This window comes from Cebus imitator, unplaced genomic scaffold (assembly GCF_001604975.1).
Source record: "Cebus imitator isolate Cc_AM_T3 unplaced genomic scaffold, Cebus_imitator-1.0 Scaffold98, whole genome shotgun sequence".
NCBI classification, from domain to species: domain Eukaryota; kingdom Metazoa; phylum Chordata; class Mammalia; order Primates; family Cebidae; genus Cebus; species Cebus imitator.
The window spans coordinates 3,177,318-3,198,327 of NW_016107413.1; the positions used below are offsets into that span (position 1 = coordinate 3,177,318).

The 21,010-nt window shown below is 35.5% G+C and overlaps 1 protein-coding gene across 8 annotated transcripts in view; it reads right to left on the bottom strand.

Annotated features, from left to right (window-relative positions):
* The window catches only part of CDK14 (cyclin dependent kinase 14), a 613,351-nt gene that overhangs the window by 203,617 nt on the left and 388,724 nt on the right, over positions 1–21,010 (bottom strand). For all 8 annotated transcript variants that reach the window (XM_017536523.2, XM_037741317.1, XM_017536528.2 and 5 more), the window contains one exon: positions 13,935–14,028. In XM_017536523.2, the coding sequence (XP_017392012.1) occupies positions 13,935–14,028 (94 nt within the window). The remainder of the gene's footprint in view (positions 1–13,934; positions 14,029–21,010) is intronic.

Sequence of the window (21,010 nt, forward strand, 5' to 3'; positions counted from 1 at the left end):
TGGAAACCTAATCCATAGATTCACATGTTGATGACAGTTGGAAATGGGACCTTTGGGAGGTAATTAGGATTAGGTAAACTCAGCAGGGTGGGTTCCCCATGATGGAACTGGTGGCTTTTTAAGAAGAAGAGAGAACCTGAGCTGACATGCTCTCCACCACATTAGGACATAAGAAGGCTCTCATCAGATGCGGCCCCTCAGCCTTGCACTTCCTGGCCTCCAGAACTCTAAGAAATAAATTTCTTTTCTTTATAAACTACCCAGTCTGTGGTATTCTATTACAGCAACAGAAAATGGACTAAGACACCTCTCTACCCCACCTACCACAGTTTCCATAAAATTGTCAGGGAATAAATATTTTTATTGCTTAAGTGTCTATTCCCTTTTGCACTGTGTCTCACTGACAGAAGATGAAATTCCTAAAAGCACAATCTTACTATTAACTCAAAAGAAAAGAATGGATTTTGTGGACAGTATTCTGCTTCCATTCATCCATGGCATCCTTTTTTTTTTCATAGACTTTATTTTTTAAAGCAGTTTTATATAACGGCATATTTTATTGCTTCCAAAAATTACCTTAACATTTGGAAAGATAAACAAAAAACACATTATATTAATCTAAAATACTTTTTGTTAGAAAGGCAGTTAAAATGTCTTTCAAGTTAATGCCTTTTCCACTTCACATCTAATTTGACATCATGGTATATCAGAAATATCAAAATAATGAGATGAGCCACTCTATGCACTATCTGATTATTTATGGCTAAACAGGATTTTTGCTGTAAGGTGGAATATTAATAAGGAATTCACAATCAATTTTAGTTCCTTTATTATTTCACCTCCATAATATCCTCAGAATGGCAGTCCTGGTACTTAGTGGTAGAAAGAACATTTAATAAAAGTTTTGTCAAACTTCTTCAAAATAGAGATTCATTGAAGCCCACTGGCAGGCTTATATTAACACCTCTCAGCTGTTTACTTTCTACTTGGCAAACATGAAACATTTTAAATACCAAATTTTACTTAGAGCAAATTGATAGTAATTTGCTCTCTTGAGCTTCAAGAAAAAGAACCCTGCATCTGAATGTTAAATGTTACCTGCCATTAGTGACTTAGTTATTATTAGCACAAGGAACTGCAACAAGAGAAACTGACAAAAATCATTAATTTGGATCTATTTTTAAACACACAAATAAAAGAGGAAAAATCATCTTTATGATTTTTAAACTTTGGCTCTCAACATCATTCCCACGGAATTCTCCAAAAGATGTCTGGACAGGAACACAGAGAAGTTCAAGAAACGTTCCTGGCCTCTGCAATAATTCTGTCATCGTAAGTCAATATCTAAGCAGCATCAGGGTACATACTGTTTGCATCACACAAAGTACTCCCGACCTTCCTACACCTACTCTCAAATCCTAAACTCTATTAGGAGAATAAGAGCAAAACAGCTGTAGTACAAGGCAGACACTAAAGAGAGACAGCAGGAAGGTTTAGGCAAAGAGGCCAAGAGGTCCAGGTGAAGGAAAGAGAATTTCTAATTGAAAAATCAGAGAAAAATTCACTGGCGAGGGGGGAATATTTCATATATTTTGAATGATGGGTTATATTTAGACATTGGAGATAGAGGAAGAGGGAAATCTGGCAGATACTTAGGCACAGGAGTTTAATAGCACCGTATGTGTCTCTAAACCAATTCTTGCATCTTTACCAGGGATTGACCAATATGAAAGGTAAAATATGACAATACTGACATTTGCTTTTGTCCTGCAGAAGAATATACTCCCACACAAAGATTCAGATTCACTGACAACTTTCATGTCTAGAGTTGTTCAAAATTAATAGAAGCCTGAATTTATATTAGGTATTATATTAAGAAAAATTTAATTGAATGGTACATTTAAAATACAGTTTTCAACACTTCCAGTAGAACTAAATCCACAAAGAGATTTTAGTAAGAATACAAAAGCCATAGCCTACATACATACACATTACCTGGAAATGTATGACTGTCATTGTCAAAAGAGACAAATGAGATAGAGAACAAATTCAGCTCCAAGGTCAGATAATCTGTTAACTTGACTTAGAATAAAACTGTTCTCTAAAGGAAATGCTTCAATGACTTGGGTAGATTATTTTATATGATAAATTTTAATCAAACCACCATAGCTTTTTAATCAAGTATATAATAGTGAGACATAAGATATCAATTTAGGATAGAATATTTTGAGGAGGTTTTTTTCTTGCTGGGGGTTGGGCAGGAGATGATACAAGGTCAGGTTTTAAATGAACTCATGCCTCACTAAAAGATTAACACCCTGGACAGATTTATCCTTGAGGGTAAAGACTTCTGAAGCATAAGAGAAGGTATGTTGCAAAATGAGAGTGGAAAACAGAATGTCAATCAAGTGGCCAGGTAAGATAAGAAGTCACAGTGCCGGGACATGACGATTAAACATCTTCATTTGCTTTTGTATGCAACTCTAGTAATAGTCACCTGATAATAGTAGCACAAAGCCATGAATATACTCATTTTAAAGGAGGGTCCCTTGAGGTCCTATCAGAAGTATCTCTGTGAGAAACAAAAGACTCAGTCTAACTGAAAAATGATTTCTACATTCCAGATAGAATATCCTCACTATCTAGGTTTTAAGGTTGTCATATAAGGCCAGAAAACTTAAAACATGCTTAATATTTCAAAGATTTCCCTGTACCTTTTAGAGTAGAGTTCTTAAGAGAACTCATCAACCAGGGACTGCTTATCTGTTTGAACACAGGGGGATGTCCCATCCCCTGAGACTGATTCAGAAGGTCCTGAGTGGGGTCTAAGAATGTGTATTCAATGAATAATTTCTAAGTCATTCTAAGACACAGTCCTGATTAAGAATCAGAGCAAAAACAACTAATCAAACAAAAAGACAAAACAGTATTTTGATGGAAGGGTAAGTGGATTTGGCATTTAGTCTCAGTTCTGGCATACACTAAACATGTCTTCTTAGGAAAGTTCAGACGATCTCTAAAGACGATTTTCTCAGCTACGAAATAAGAGTAATAATAGTATCTTTTCTTTCTTGGTCATGGGCTATATTAGTTATCTATTAGTATATGTCTATAAAAAAGATATATTAGTTATCTATTGGTGTGGAACAAGTAACTACAAAACTCAGTGGCTTTAAGTAAGAAATATTATTATCTCACAGTTTTCTTTGGTTAGGAATTCCAATGAACCTTGCCTAGGTGCCTTCAGCTCAGTCTTTCACAAGGAGGCAATTAAGGTGTTAATTATGGCTGTGGTCTCATCTGGGGAAGGATCCACTTCTAAGCTCACTCACAAGGCTTAAGTCAAGCCTCAGGTTTACACTGGCTGTTGAATGGAAACACTGAGCGTCCCTCTACAGAGCACCTTGCAACATGGCAGCTGGCTTCCCTCAGAGTGACCCAGTAAGAGAGGAAGACAAGGTGAGCAAGAAGTAACTATCATTTTGTCACCTAGTTTCAGAAGCAATATCCCATAACTTCTGCCACATTCTAGCCATTAGAAGCAAGTGACTAGGTCCAGCCCACGTTCAAGGGGAGAGCATTACACATGGGCATAAACATCAGGTGGTGGGCACACTAGGAGCCATCTTAGATGCTGTCCACTACAAAAGATAACGTATGTAATATTCTGAGGAATAAAACAGTTGGGGAAGCATCCTCCAAATGAAAGAAAGTTTTACCCAGGCAGACTGTGAATTATGAAAACGCGCTTTATGGATAACATTCAGAGAATCTGCTAAGAAGTGTCACCCCACCTCCTCGCTTGCCTTAGATGCATCACACTATGGCAGTATTTCACCATCTTTTTCAGTCTGACACATCTGTGAACTTGTTAGTCAAAAAGGGGGGGGAACGGTGAGCAAATGAGGGACCTCATGACCCACCAAGTAACAATCTGACAATTCATGCTTTATATTTAGCATGGGAAGCAGTGATATAATGGCTATAAGGAATATGGGAAAAACAAAAAATTCAGGAACTTGATAAAATTGTTTCCCAGAGTCTTTTCCCTACAAAGCTGTTTATCAGCTCAACTTGGAGATATGCTCTAATGAAAATTTACATGGTCAGTGTGGCAGCTTGAAAACACAGCCCCAACATTCTTGACATTCCTATGTACAACTGGGATCTATGTCTCCTACCCTCGACTTTGGGTGAGGGTTTGTGACTGCTCTGACCAGGAGAGAGTTACTGCGTGACTTCTGAAGCTAAATTAAGAGAAACCACACAGTTTCCATCTGGTCCTCTTGGACCACCCACTCTTGGAACCCAACCACCATGCCATAAGGAAGTCCAAACCAGCCCACGTGGCAAGAACCCTTGGAGAGCCCTAAGACTCTGAAGAAAGAAACAGAAATGTTTGGCTAGTCCCAACCCTGATTGGTCGAGCTCCAGCTACCATGTGTCTGCAACACAAGTCCAGAACTGCCCAGCCAAGTCCTTACTGAATTCCTGACCCTGAAACCATAAAAGAAAACTTAAAAATGATTATTGTTTACTTAAACTAGGGAATTTTGAGGTGGTTACATGAGAAGAAATAAGCAGAACAACCAGAAATTAGTCATATATGTTGACAATAATGTCATGTATAATAAGATAGTAATATAAAACAGCAATAAATTTTTTTGAAAACATTTAAGACAGACCACAGAGGTAATCATAGCCTCCAGAAAAGTCTTGGTATTACTACAACTGAGAAACATTTACAGGTAGTAGAAATGTATAAAAGCAATCTTATGTTAATAGAAAAGTAAAAAAACTAACACAAATCATAGAAATTGGAAAGGCAGCATTTCTATTTCCATAATAATGTTTCAGATAAACAATAGATTTAAAGATCTGGTCAGCAACTATTTCCTCCTATCATATCAGCTGCAGATCATTTGCTATTTCACCAGCATTACGAATACTATCCATTCCCTCAACATCTGCCTGCCATATGCACATAACTGTGCCAGCCATACCCCACTCCCTTTCATGTAGGAATCATGCCGATCATAAAATCTTAGAATCTCTTCTTTCTCCTCTAAAACATTTATTAAAATCTCCCCCTCCTTCCTTCCTTTCGTTTCAGAAAAATTTTTCATCCACATTTCAAGGCACCGTCTCTTCTACCCATCCTCTCTTGCCTGCTCCAATACTCCTTGATCCATCAAATATGCCCTCTTGGATCTTTGGTGTCCTTTACCTTACAAATACCCTGGTTTTCATTATCTTAAAAATACTTAATTATAAAATATATGAATATTGATTGAAAAATATCCTCAAGATGACATCAATCCTCTTCACTGACCCAATTCTCAAAGCTGTCAACAGGCTCAGTGTTTTCCAATTCTTCACCGCCCCCTCACTCTGTAAATCCATTGTAACTTGGCTTCACATATTCAGCACTCCTGGAAATGTTCTCTCAGAAGTTACCAACCAGTGGCTTGTCTAAGCTTTCTGAGTATTTGATGCAGCTGATACATATTTCCTTCTTGAAATTTTTCTCCTTTTGACTTCAAAAAAAGTGCTCTCTGGGTCTCTTCTTCCTCTGAATATTCTTTCTCCATTCTTTCCTCTGAACCATCATCTACTCTCCAAAACAGAAACATTTCCATTTTCTTCTTCTATCTATACTAATTCTCATGGTGAACTGACTCAGAAGCCCAAATCCCTAGCCCCAGGATAATTCTTACTTGGAATACGTATGAAGTTGTACTTCAAGCTCTGTTGATTCATTCAATCTATTGCCTGAATTGTAACATATACAGAAATTTAATGTTCTATACACAGCAAACATTTCCCAAATAAGAAAATGCTTCATATAAACGACGCCAAAGTAACAAGAGCATCAGAAATCACCTCAATACATGGGAGAATAATCCTTAATTTAACAAATTCAGATAAGAGAATTCTCATCTAATACTATTTTTATTAAACTCACCCAAGTTGCTACTTCCTCTGCCGCAAATGCTCCGGTCTCTGTTATTTGTGAATTTGGTGCCCTAACAAACTTCAGTGAACAAGTATCACCTCTGAGAGAAAACTCCCCAGAACATGGTATGTAAAATGGCATCTCTCATAATAGCACTTAAGAAATACATTATATATTTATTTTCTCAATGTCTATCTTTCCTTTCAAGAATATCAGTTCTATGAGAGGAGGGATGTTCTTTTGTGTACTGCTGTCTCCTCAGAACATGAAAAGATTATTTAGCCCAGAGCGAGCACATAATAAATATTTGTTGAATAAATGAATAACTTAGAAAATGAATGATTTATAAAAAGTTTCTGGTACTCTAAGGCAAAAATACTGAAGTAAAAATAGTTCTTTTCACTACATGAGTTAATTCAAATCTCTAGGTCACAAACAGCTTGTCTTTTGCTAGAAGTTTCTTTGTAAGACGTAATGTTATCAGCTATTCTACAGATGGATATCCCACTATCTTAGCTTTCATGTAAGACAAATGACATTACTGGAGCTTGCTACCAACATTTCTATTGGCTTAAAAGCATGGAACTTTCTTTATCAGAACATGCATATAATGTCTCCATGCATGAACAACTCAATGCTTACTTCTCTAATATCTTCATTTTCACTGGATCTCTTCCCAACTTTTTTCTTCTACATAGACTTTTTGTTTGTTTCATAGAACTCCTGACCAGGGAGAACCTTAAGATGTTATTAGTCCAGGGCTTTTCAACCTTTTCTCGGCAGTGGGATCTAGTTCACATGCAAATTTTTTTTTTTTTTTTTTTTTTTTTTAATCTTAATACAAGCAAAGCCAAGAGCAGACAACCTAGAACTATGCCTCCCTCTGAGGCTACACCCGCCTTCACTCCAGCATCACTGAAACATCAAGAAGAATCACAGCTCTCCTTTGAAAAACCATGGAAAGTCTAGCTTTTCTTAATAAACCAACATGTGTTTTCTGTGTTGACACTTATACTTTTGGGGCAGGAAATCTTTCTTTCCCTCTGGGCTAAAAACATTTACTGAGCACATACAATGTGCCACACACTGCATAAGCAGTGTGCAGAACATGCTGGGAACAACCAAGGAAGGAATCAGCTTCATAACCCACCACCCCTACCTGCAGAACATACCTGAGCTGATGCATTATCTTGCTCCAGGGAGTAATTTTCTTTTTCCATTCTTGTCCTTCATTTATCTGCTGGTCACCCTTCCCTTGATTTGTTTCACTGTACTGGTTCTCCCCTGGTCTAACTCCCCAACCCCCCAAAACATGAACATCCCCTATAGTTTAGGCAATGGTCTACTGCATTTCCCTCTACCTTCTCATGATTCAAGAACTAGTATGATGTGGGGAGTCATCACTGTCTCTTTTGGGTGAATGGCTCCTTCATTCACATGCATCTCCCTAATTTTGTTGTGTATGAGTTATATACTGGACATGTCCATCTTGGGTCACCCACCATCACATAAAGTTCAGTAACTTGAGCTGTCTTCTTGCTCTCCCTCCAGTGGTACTCCTTTTCAAAGTTCCCATTATTTTCAATGACCTTGCTAATCACTTAGTTCCCAAATTTGAAACTTTTAAGTTATCTTTGACTCTTTTTCTTTCTCATCATCTATATCCAAGATGTATGACAAGTTTTGCAACATCTTTCTGACTTCATTTTCTGGAAGCTATTCAAATGTTGCTGACTATATTTTTGAGGCAAGTAGTGGCTGTGTCTGTTGGTTCACCACCACAGTCACAGTGACTTTCACATAAGATGCTTAATAATCTTGCTGAATGAATGAATAATTAAATGGGGTAAAAATGTGCAATGCTTACTGTCGCATAAAAACTGCAAGCAAATCATCTAGTAACAGGGAAATGTATGAGTCTATTATTTAGGCACATCTTAAAGATAGTATAGAATAATTAAAATAACATTTTCAACTATATATTAATGGCTTGGAAATGGTTCTCCATTTAATGTTCAAGAGAAGCTGAACACAAAACGATAAATTTATTACAAACTCAACTGTGAAAAACTAGAAGATGGAATACAAAAATGTTTAATGTTGGTTATATCTCAGTAATGATTTTTTTTCTCATACTTTTCTTTTACTTATATACAGTTGATTCTCTGAAAAGGATTTTTCACCATGTAAATGACTTTGCCTATAGATGAGGCTTGAAGGAAACAAGTACAAATTAAGAGGTACTTGTTCCAGGGTGGGAGATAGAGTATTATAATCTATTGTCCCTATTTGTTTTTCTAAACTTGACTTTAAAATTGTAGCTTAGTATTTTCAATATTCTTCACTCCAACAGGTTTTGTTTAGTTCTCTACTTCTGCCAGTCTTTATATAGTTGGGTTTATCATTTTATCATATTGTATTTTTCTTTTTTAGAGACAGGGGCCTCACTCTGTCACCCAGGCTGGAGTGCAGTGGCACAATCATAGCTCACCTTGAACTCCTGGGCTAAGTGATCCTCCCACCTCAACTTCCTGAGTGGCTGGGACCACAGGCACGTACTAACACACTGTATTATTTTTGCTAAAATGCTCTTAATATTACTCTCTTATTATACTGTTTTATTATATTATGGATAAAACGATATTTAAAAATACTAAACTATCAAAGTGTAGTCTTGAACATTCAACCTCACCTTCTAACTACTCCTATACTACTGCCTGATGTCTCCTTTCCCCCTTATTTTCATGTGAAATCTTATACTTTCTTTAATGCTTAAAAAAATTTTATTAGAAATTTTTTCTTTAAATACCCATAACTTATACATAATATAGTAACATTAAGCATTTTTTAAAAATTAAAAATGGTTAGAGCTATAAGACAATACAGAGCTACAGTGAAAATATCACTTAGGTTAATTTCCTCCTTTACAGGAGGAAATCTGAGAAGGTGGCTTACTAGGGGTAGAGAGTGAGGTGGGGCAGAAAACAAAAAAAACACCTTGGATTAGAGCACAATATTTAACTCTTAGAGTTCAGTATTTTGACGAATATCGAATCCACTGTTACTGCTAGGTCTCACATCTGCTGATCAATTGCTCAGCAATTATTCATGACTCCATTTCTAAAGTATGTCTTGCCCACCTGCCTTGATTGTCATGGTCATTTTCTCCAGGCTGACATCACGACACATAATTCTTTTACATCGTCATTGTACCTAGAGCTACAGAGTAACTGCTGATGCAGTATGGCAGGAATGACTTAAAGCAAATCCAGTAACGGTAATGATGTACAATCAAATAATGTACAATAATTTAACAATAGGTGGATGAAATTTCATTGTAAGCCAGGAAACTCAGGTGACAAGGAAAGGTGTGATTGTCAGGGTTATCAACATTCAAAGACAGAGAGAAAAAGAACAGATCTGAAAAACAGAATCATGCCAGCTCCTTTGTCATGACTGTTATACAGTGGGCCATGAGCCACAGAGACCCAGAAACATCTGCCAAAGGTTTCAGACAGCTGTGCAAGCATTCCCTGCCATTTGTTCAGCTGTTTTGAAGCGAGAGAGACACATATTCCCAGGGTTGCACTAAGTACCCTTCTTTTTCAATTCAGAATAATATGATTAGAATACAATTTTTTATTAGTTGTAATTTTGTCATTCTGAATATATATTCACCTGGATGAATGCATTTGCTGCTTATTTTCCAACTAATGGAGGTGAATAGAATACACCGGGCCACATTAAAAAATAAGCAATGCTAAAGAAGTGAAAAAAAAATACTCTTCCCGCCTAAGAGCAGAGTTACTGCTTGGAGAAATAGGTGCCTATTTACCTGGCAGTTCAAAATGTCTTGAATATAATTTATCAAAATTCCATCATCTTCCTTCCTTCCTTGCATGTAAGTATGACAGTGTCAAGGAAAATGATTTAATGGTGAAATTTCAAATTGTAGCATATCTCAGCTCACCTTATATATATGAACATGGTTATTATGTTCCAGAAACGAATTCATTGAACTTGTTAAAATTGTGACTGCTCCCTTCAACCAAAGGAAGAAAAAAGAGAATAGGGCAAAAAGAACCTTAGAAAGAAAAATGTAAAGACTTTTACAAACCGATCTTTGTTTCCTTTCACAAATTTTATAAAGACTCAGTGTGTGGGAGCTAATTATATTAGCTGTCTTGGGTAACAAGCTATTAATTTTGTGTTTCAAAGTTATTAATCATCTTTCTATATACAGTTCACAGGCAAATGAATGAACTTAATCCTCATATTAAAACACAAAACAAACAAATAATCCCGTTTCATGACTTTTCAAGGTTGATTATCTCCTTGGCAATGCTTTACCAGAGGCCAGATATACAATTGCCAGTTTAGAAAAGAGTCTCTGGCAGTTTATCTTAGAGGTCTGTTAAAGCGAATTTAATTACTATTTAATAGTCATTCCTCTCCAGATTAGACATTAAAGGTCACAGAGAAAAAGCATTCTTTTTTTTCTCAGTGATTTAAGCATACTGGGTTTGTAAAATTTCCTCCTCCAATGATCATACCAGTCCTGAGAGAGACTACTTGTGTGATATATAGCTAATATTTGCAAATTCAAACAATCCAGTAGAGAAAATAAAATATTTACGATGATAATATTTAATGTCAAAAGAAGTCTTTAGATTTCTCTTCATCTGGCTTTGTCTAATTCTTCAGGGCAAAACATAACATCATTTAATTCTAAAGCAGTAATTTTATATAGATGATGATCTTCATTTCCTAATTACCAAAGGACATTTTACTGTAAGAGGCATTACACGTGTAAAATAACTACAGTAAATGAAAGGGTTATTGCCATAAATCATGATGCTTATCTGCATTTGAGGGTCTCTGTGCGCTAATGAGAGCAATGGTAGTTTAGTGCATCAATAATCCCATAGGAAATTCAAAATGATTTATTTCTCTGACTTATTAAAAGCCTAGTCATAGCTCAAAGGTTTCTGAATACCCATAAAATTAGGAACCTAATGCCATAAAATTAAAAAAATAATAGCAAAAATTTCATACAGGAAGTAATCCAACAAGATATTACCCAATGGAAATTACTCCTGTTAAACAAAGATTTCAAATGAATGCTCTGACTAAGCTACGCCAATAAATTATGTTTTATAAAACTCATATTTTGGTTCTTTTGCTGTATAACGTATCTCTTACATAACCCTTTCTTTCCCTTTATATTTAACCTAAAGTAATATATAAGTAGAGCTATTTCTTTCAGTATAATACCCCTTTTAAAGTTTTCTGCTTTCAAATACAGTAGAGTAATAATTCTAGCATAAATCAGTAATTTGACAAGGTTACATAATTATTGTTCAACAGCTATCAGAGTGAAAAGTGGAGTCTAAAGCTTAGAAAATTATTCTCAGAATATAATTTAGTGATACTATTATTAGTATTATGCATGAGCTTTACATAAATAAAAATGCTAAGTATTTGGAGATACGTTATTGCATAAAAACTTATATAAACTACAGACCATTAAAATTTCCTCTAGGCTATTTTTGTCAACATAAAATATATGGAAAAGTTTATATTTTTAAGAAAATTATCATGAGAAAGTTATTTAAAAGAATTAAATTTGAATAAAGTCTTGAGTAGAACAAAGAAACAAACATGTTTATAAAAACTGTACATTTATGATAACAGCCATAAAATTGAATAACTTAATCTTAGATAAGAAAGTACAATTTTGTATTATTTCTATAGACTCAGTACAATCTCAATAAAGTGAATAAGAAATATTTTCTTGGGAGCAGACAGAAGAGAGGGTTTCATCAATTTAAATGAAGGGATGGACATGAAGAAGTAGTCAATACATTTATGAAAATTAAATTTTGTTAAAATAAGGACTTCTTATTATAATAATTATTCTTAACTAACAGGATGACTGTGCAATGAATGTTTCTGGCAGCATTTTATTATAGTGGAAAACTGTAAACAAGCTGTCAATATTGGGCTGGTTAAGAAAATAATATCTCATCCATACAATGAAACACTCCCCAGTCATTAAGAATGATGATAGGTTTCTGAATTTATGTGTCATTGAAAGGTATAAGTTACAAATTGTTCAGTGAAAATAGCTGGTTCCAAAAGAATATACAAGCTATGATTCAATCTTTTCAAATATGTATAGAAAATATCTATAGAGGATATATGTCAAAATACTAGATGTGGTTTTCTCTGGGTAGTAGGACAAAGGGTAATTTTTCAGCTTGTATTCATTTTGACATTGTAGGAATTTTCCATTATAAAGATATACTATTTTTATAATCATGTTAACATTTGTGTATGAGCATTTATAGATATCAAATAAAATAAAATTGAAAGGAAGTGGATACAGATTGTTTCTGACAGAATTAAACCAACAGGACAACACTTTGAGGAAGGTTTCTGTGTTAGGGACTTTGCTGATTGTCCATTTGTTGTTAGTGCACAGTGACTCACAGGGATATAGACTACTGTGTGGAGGAGTCACACATGCTTTAATTTCCTAGTTTCCAGTCTTCTTTTCTTATTTTATTGCTGTAAGTAAGGGGAACACAATAATGATGGAGACTCAGTTGATATCACTATGTTTTGCAGTTTCTATTCTATTCTATTCATATTGATAGCTATATTTTAATGTTGCACTTACTTAATTTGTCTAACTCTGATTTCATGTTTTAAATAATAGGTTTATATGAATATTAGCTAATGTAGAAACTCTACTGAATAAAAATATTTGGCATAAAATGATGTACTGAAAATTACAACGATTTTTATACATGTAAAGTATTTACTATGTGCCAAGCACAGTCCTAAAAGAACTTTGAATATTAGTCAATTATTCTTCAAAGCCACCTATGAAGCAGGTGTTATTATTATCCCTCATTTCACCCATGAGAAAACTAAAGCTCAGAGAGCTAATAAGTCCCTTGCTTAAAATCCCATGGTTAAAAAGTGACAGAGAAGGGTGATAAGCCCAGATAGTCTGGATCCAGAACACTTACTTTTGACATATTTTCAAAAGTTTAAGTAAGCTTTTAATTTTAGGATAGTTTTAGATTTACATAAAAGTTACAAAACATAATACAGAGAGCTCATGTATACCCCTCACCCAGTTTCCTCCTCTAGTTAAATCTTATATAATATGGTACATTTATCACAGCTAAGAAACTCACATTTGTACATTAACTAAACAACATACATAATAATGTTTTTCTTTCCTAGTATTTCATCCAGAAGACCACATTACATTGAGTTGTCATGTCTCCCCTAGCCTCCTGTGATTTATGACAGTTTCTCAATCTTTCCTTGTTTTGGATGACCTTGACAGTTTTGAAGAATACTAGTCATGTATTTTATAGAATGTCTGTCATTTTTGACTTGTGTGATGTATTTTTTACAATTTAACTGGGGTTATGGTTTGAGGAGGAAGACCACAGAGGTGAGGTGCCATTATCAACACATCATATCAAGGGTACACACCAACAACATGACCTATCTTTATGATGATAGCCTTGAAGACCTGACTGAAGTACTGTTTTACTGGTGTCTCCATTGAGAGTCACCATCTTCCCACTTTCCATGCTCTGCTTTATGGAAAAATGTTATCAAAGTTCACAGTAAAGGGGGCTGAGGGAGTTAAACTCCACCTGTTTGAAGGAGAGGGGGTATCTATATTAATTATTTGGAATTCTGTCAGAGCCCTCATTTTTAACCCATTACTTTCTCTATATTGCCTCTCATGCCCTATTCATTCCTACCATTTTGACATGTTATTCACGTATAGTAGTATAAAAACACAATTCTTAGCTGATTTCCTGCTTTTTCAAAGGTGCAAAACATATTAGAACTAAATGTGACAACAAATTTGTTTTAAATTATTTTCCACAGACTGCTATAGAATTAGAAATCAATTTTTCTCATAAATACTCTGTAAAGGACTTACCAGAAATATTCGTTCAAGTTGATCCTGAATGTCTTTCATTCCTGGAAAAGCAGCAACTCCTTGGATCATTTCAACAAAGATGCAACCTACTCCCCTACAGAGAGAAGAAAGAATCATTACAAAACTTCGATACATTCTGCTTAGAAAAACTAAATCTGAAATGAGAATATCCACTGCTACAGAAAAGAAGCAGTGTATAAACAGTATTCTTTCTTCCCTCTAACTTCTATTTAGATTCAGGGGTACATGTGTAGGTTTCTTACATGGGTATATTGCATGATGCTGAGGTCTGATGTATGAATGATCCCATCCCAGGTATGAACATAGTACCCCATAGTTTATCAACCCTTGTCTCTCTTTATTCCTCCTTCTTCTAATAGTCTCTAGTTTCTATTGTTGTCATCTTTATGTCATGAGTACCTCATGTTTAGCTCGCAGTTACGAATGAGAACATGCAGTATTTGGATTCCTGTTCCTGTGTTAATTCACGTAGCATAATGGCCTCCAGCTGCAACCACATTGCTGTAAACAACATTATTTCATTCTTTTTTATGGCTGTATAGAATTCCAAGGTATATATGTACCCCATTTTCTTTATCCAGTCCACTGTTGATGGGCACCTAGGTTGAGTCCATGTCATTGCTATTGTGAATAGTACTGTGATAAATATGCGAGTGCATGTATCTTTTTGTCAGAATGATTTGTTTTCTTTCAGATATATGCCTAGTAATGATATTGCTGGGTTGCATGATAGTTCTAAGTTCTTTGAGAAATCTCCAACTTGTTTTCCACAGTGGCTGAACTAATTTATTATACATTCTCACCAACAGTGTATGAGCATTCCCTTTTCTCTGTAGCCTTGCCAGCATCTGTGGGTTTGTTTGTTTGTTTGTTTTTGACTTTTTGATAATAGCCATTCTGACTGGTGTGAGATAGTATCTATTTCCATTTCTCTGATGATTAGTGATGTGGAGCATTTTTCAGTATGTTTGTTGGCTGCTTACATGTCTTCTTTTCAGAAATGCCTCTTCATGTCTTTTGCCTATTTTTAATGGAGCTACTAGATAAACAGTATTTTTAATGAGCACCATGAGCTATCTAAGTGACATACGCCTAGATCCTATAACCTACTCACTCCTCCTACCCCCATCTACTGAACTGAAAGAACTCTAAATAGATCCAACTGTACTGGGCTCATAAAAGAGTGGAAACTAATAAAATAGTGCATTCTAGTGCTATTACTTATAGAATACAGTTAAAAAAGTCCTTAGCCTGATATATGAGTCCCCAGTCATGTTCAAACATCCTTTTCCAACTATACTTCATAAACTCACAAAGTATTGTAGTCTCTAGACATTCATTCAGTGGTTCTCAATAGTCTTTGCATTAGAATCATCTGGAGTAGGTTAAGAAACTGCATATCTCTGACCACAAACCCCAGAGATTCTGTTTCAATTTGTCTAGACTGGAGCCCAGGCATCCACATGGGCTGCTCAGATGATTCAGGGCAGCTACAGTGAGAATTGCTGAGCCAGACTGATCTACCTGAGTGCCAAGCATAAACCTGTACCATTTTGCTCAAATTGCTTCACTACCTAGAGTACTCTCCTTCTTCACCTATTTACTTGATAGCTAATTACAACTCAACCTCTACAATCCTATTTAAATGCATCTCTTCCATGATGCCTTCTATGGATCTTTCATCAAACAGAACTGCTCCCCTTATGAGCTTATGGATTAAGCCCTTACTCAATATATCAGCCATCTACTATGCTTGAAATTCTTTCCCAGCTTGACCCGCTATGCTTACAGTTCCCATCTAGCAAGTTAGTCCAGTATACTAAAAGACCTTGCCTCTCAGACTACTACAGCTTGCACCTAACCCAACAGGTATAACCAATCCATACTATGGACAGAGAGTCAATTAGAGACTTCTGCTAGGACTCTGGAGAATGTGGCAGGATGGTAAGAAACTAGCATATGAAGATAGCTAAGTCACATTAGTGTCAGGGAGCCAGCATGAGTGGCCACCACACATTGCCGCAGATAAACTTCCCTGAACTGACTTGATTCTTGACTTCTGGAGGCCTAGATGTTCAGATAATCCAGTGTTTTGATTTTTTCCTAGAACTCTCTACCCACTGGAAATTCTCCAGACTTTAAAAAATGCCTCTATTTGAATAGGTTTATGTTTCCTGCAAGTATTCTAATAAAACCATAAACATATTGGGACCTTCTTCAACTGCTGCACTCATACTCAATTTAGGGCAAGCAAACTCTTGTATCTTTAATTTGTTTCAGAACCCTAGGGGTTAAGACCAAGTGACCTACTTCTCTAAAGCTACTCCAGTTGTTATCACAGTTGTATATAAACAATGTTTTGAATTAAAGAGGTAATATATTTGCAGAAATTGCTTCCCCATTATACCACATGATTCTTATTCAGGGTAAACACCAATCAATAGTATACAGTATCAAAATGACTAAAAATGAATGCCATTTTAAATCGTAGGATATAATTTTATTTAAGTAGAAAAGAACTAATGTCAAACCAGTGTTCTAGGTATATGGGTTTTTACACAAGTTGTTTTCATTTTAGATTTGAGAGACAACATAGGTATCAAGAGAATTATTTTATTAATATATAAAATGCAATGATATGCTTATAAATATTAGGGCTTCAGATGTCTGGTTAAGTCTACTTAAAATTTCAGTATAGTGGCTTTCCAAATTTCTCTGTCAGGAATTATTTTCTAAGACTATTTTCTTCTTATTTAAGTTTACATAATAAAATATCTTGGGTCTTAAATAGCTACCTGCACCTTCCTTTTTTACATTCAGCATATCTTCTCTGCTCTCTACTTTTTGGCCTTCATTTTCCCCACCATAAGCTGCAGCTCTGAGTGTGAAGAGCCTCAGCAGAAGCCACAGCCACCCCCATTATGTACACAGCTAAGCTGGCTAGGAAAGTAACTATTACGCTGCCAGAACTACTTATAGAATTTATTTTAGCACTACTTGTGTTTAGTCTATATCATCTCCATAATATGTTACTTAGAACGATTAAAAGACAAATCTATGCTGCAATTCTATTCTGTTGGAATAAAATGATGTAGCATTTTTATAGGCTCTTATCTGCTTAGCTGGCTAAGACTTGGACTTTCATTTCTAGTGGATGTTTCCCATGACATCATCTTTTTCAAAGACGCTTGAGGATGTACCAAAGAAGCTAAGAGAATTATACTTAAAGGAGTCACAAAAAGAGAGAAAATGCGCAAGAAAATAGAAAAGTAGATGTATAAAACATATCGACATATGAATATAACAGAATTCCTTATTACTGGACTGTCTTATTGCTAAACAGCAATAAAAGCCCTTCAATGTAATATGAAGAAACTAGTGTCTGCTTTCTCCCCACCTCTTTCTACCCTCCATTAGCCCCATGCTCCCTCTTTTGATGGATTAAGTTGACTGCACTGAATGGTTTACTAAGAAAAAAAAATCATCCACTTAAGCACTATAATTTATGATATATAATCTTATATCAGGAAATGTCTCTTTTGTTGCTTTTTTTTGAGAATTTGAATAATCATGCAATTATCATCCACTTAGTCTAAATTTTTCAAGAATAAGAACTGGTCACAAAAGCTTACAATTAAAGGTGTCATAGGATGCATAGGTCATAGTATGTTCAAACTCTTAGTTTAAGATTAGTTACTATGTAAGGTAATATATAAACATCTACCTATGCTCATGTATTTTTCAATGTTTTTGAACTCAACATTTCACAATTTAATTTATGTCTGAGGTATATAAATGGTTTTCTAAATCACAATTCAAAACAAAATTTTAAGCAGAATTGATAATTTGTTGTCAGTACAAGCAGAGTCAGACAACCTTTTAGGCTTGAAACTTGTAAATTTGGGAATTTTTGATATTAAAAAGATTATGAAATTATAACTAAAAATTTGGCTACAAAAGTGCACTTAGAATGAACAAATCAGTCAAAAGCAATCACATAATTTTAAAGCTAACAAATAAAACAAAGAATCTGACATTCAGGAAAACAATGTAAAATTAACTATCTGACATTTATCATTAACTATGTGACAAATCTCTCTAATACATTTCTTTGTACAATTTTGGCTGTATAATCTTCAATTGATTCTTCTGAAAATTCTATAGTATCATTGTCTGTAAGGAGACTGTAGAGATAATTTAGACTCCTCTAGCATGATGATGACATTGGTTTGGAGGCATGTCTAATAGTTTAGATTTTTTTTTTTCTCAGCTTCATTTCTCATTGTTGGTAAGGTCAGCAAACTTTTAGGACCATTGTCAATTTTGGGAAAACCTCTATCAAGTTTCTGTTTAGTAGATCTATATGGTATAAACACAGTAATTCTAATGTATTCCAGTTTACACAGTTCCTTGAGCATGAGAGGACATACTTAGCTCAGAGTGTAGGGTTAGGAAGGATTTGTATGCTTAATGCCTGAATGGGCTAGAAAAGTTGAAGCTGGTTGGATTATGGGGTGATGGCACTAGGAGTGGAAATATTCCAGGCTGAGAAAACAGTGTCTAGTAGACTGAGGGAGAAGAAGGATAGTTTATTTTACTAACTTAAAAAAATTTTTATTTTATATTTAGAAGACAGGGAAGCAATATATCACACTTGGACTACCTTTTATTTTATAAACATTAGGAAATCTTACTTGTTAAATTTAATTTTATAAATATAAGGAGCTTCCAAAATTATGCTGGGATCTATCCTGATTTCAGAGGATTTTCTTTCCATGTGTTTTCTTTCTACTCACATCCTACGTAAGTGCTCCTATATTGACAAAAGGAGAGGAATCAGGTTTTTAAAATTATCCCTTAAACTTTTTCTTCCTTAAAATCAACAGTAGAGGCTAGAGGCAGTGAAAGCTCCGCATGGTGTGCTGCTGACTTCTATCTCCAAATTTATATCATGCCTGTATCCACATTAGACATCCTCTGCTCCAGCCAAGCTGCTCTACTGTCTTCTCCTAAAACTTGCCACACTTTTTCCCATCCCAAGATTTCTGCATGGATTGTTGTTTCCCTTTACCCTCTCTTTATCTGGTTAATTGTTTTTTGCTATTCAGGGGTCAGTGTAAAGAGCTCTACTTAGAAATGTATTTCCCACTTCAAGGCAGTTCCTCCTTAGAGTCCCAGCCCCAGGGTCTCACCCTGCTTCCCCTAGTTTGTTCCCTTTATAACACTTAAAGATGATAATTTGTGTTTGGCTTTTGGGATTGTGGCTCCTCTGGATGGAATATCTACAAGATCAGGGACAAGCTTGTGGACATCATCTATTCCCAGGACACAGCAGAGTGTCAGGCACATAACGAGGGCTCAAAAATATTTGCTGAATGAATCAAAAACAATGTAAACCTCTTTCCCTCTGGGTATTCTGTGTGAGCTGAGTTTAGTGACTTGTTTCCAAAGAGTACAGTACGGAAATAGGAGTGGAGAGGGAGTGTGGATGGCAAATTTACAATAGAGAAAACTGGCAAACACTATCTCAGCCATGTGACAAAGGTTAACATTATCAGTGATATGTCATGATTTCCCATAAGAATGATGTTTATGAGCTTTTTCAAAAAAATAAACACAGAAATTGATCCCCTGGTCTTAAAGCTTGAAACATAATTTGTCTTATTTGAGTTCGTTTCTCAGGAAACCAAACTTCAGAAATCCCAGATAGTATTACGGAACTGAAACTCCTCTTCCTTATTCCTCCCTAATTCCTGTTTCCCCGCACGTAGCTACATTCCTTCCTCACTGTATAAACCCCCAATTTTAGTCAGCTGGGGAGATGGATTTGAGACTTTTCTCTTGTCTCGTCAGCTGCAGCACCCAAATAAAGTCTTCTTCTCTGGCAATACTCATTGTCTCAGACATTGGCTTTCTGTGCAGCAGGCAAATGGGACCTAGACTGAACCCCTGATATTGTGATAACAGTGCCAAGAACACTCACAGGAAAATCACAGGTTCTTCCATAAATGCTGCTGAGAAAATTGAATATTCTTATGCAGAAGGACAAAACTAGACTCCCATGCCTCACAGTACACAAAATCACCCCAAAATGAATTAAAGATTTAAACATAAGGCCCAAATCTATAAAACTACTAGAAGAAAACGTAAGCGAAACACTTCAGGACACTGGTCTGGGAAAAGATTTTATAAATAAGACATCAAAAGCACAGGCAAAAAAAGCAAAAATAAACAAATGGGATTATATAAAACCAAAAGGTTCTACACTAAAAGCTTCTGTACAGACAGGAAGTAAGTCTCAAATCCATCTCCCCAACTGACTTAAATTGAGTTTTTATTTAGTGGGGTAGGAATGCTGCTACATGTAGGAAAACAGAGTGAAATGATCAACAGAATGAAAGAACAACCTACAAAATGGAGGTAAATATTTGCATACTACTTATATGATATTCTTAATGTCTAGAATATGTAAGGAACTCAAACATCTCAACCATGAAAAAATAATCAATCTTATTTAAAAATGGGCAGACGAGCCTAGGTCCAACGGTTGATGTCTGTAATTCTAGCAGTTTGGAAGCTGAGGTGGGAGAATCACTTGAGGCTAGGGAGTCTGAGACAAATATGGGTAACATAACAAGACTATCTCCACACACACACAAAATAAAAATAAAAAAAATTAGCCAGGCATGGTGGCCCACACCTGCAGTCCCAGCTTCTCAGGAGGCTGAGGTGGGAGGATTGCAGGAACCCAGGAGATTGAGGCTGCAGTGAACTACGACTGCAATACTGCGCTCCACCCTGAATAACAGAGAAAGACACTATCTCTTTAAAAGAACAACAACAACAAAAAGGGCAAATGGTCTGAACAGATATTTTCCAAAAGAAGATACAAATTGGCAAGAAACATGAAAAACTACTCAACATCACTAATCATCAGAGAAATGGTCATCAAAACTACAATGATTCACTCCAATTAGGATGGTTATTATGAAAAAGATTAAAAAATAACAAATTCTAGAGAGGATATGGAGAAAAGGGAACTCATATACTGTTGG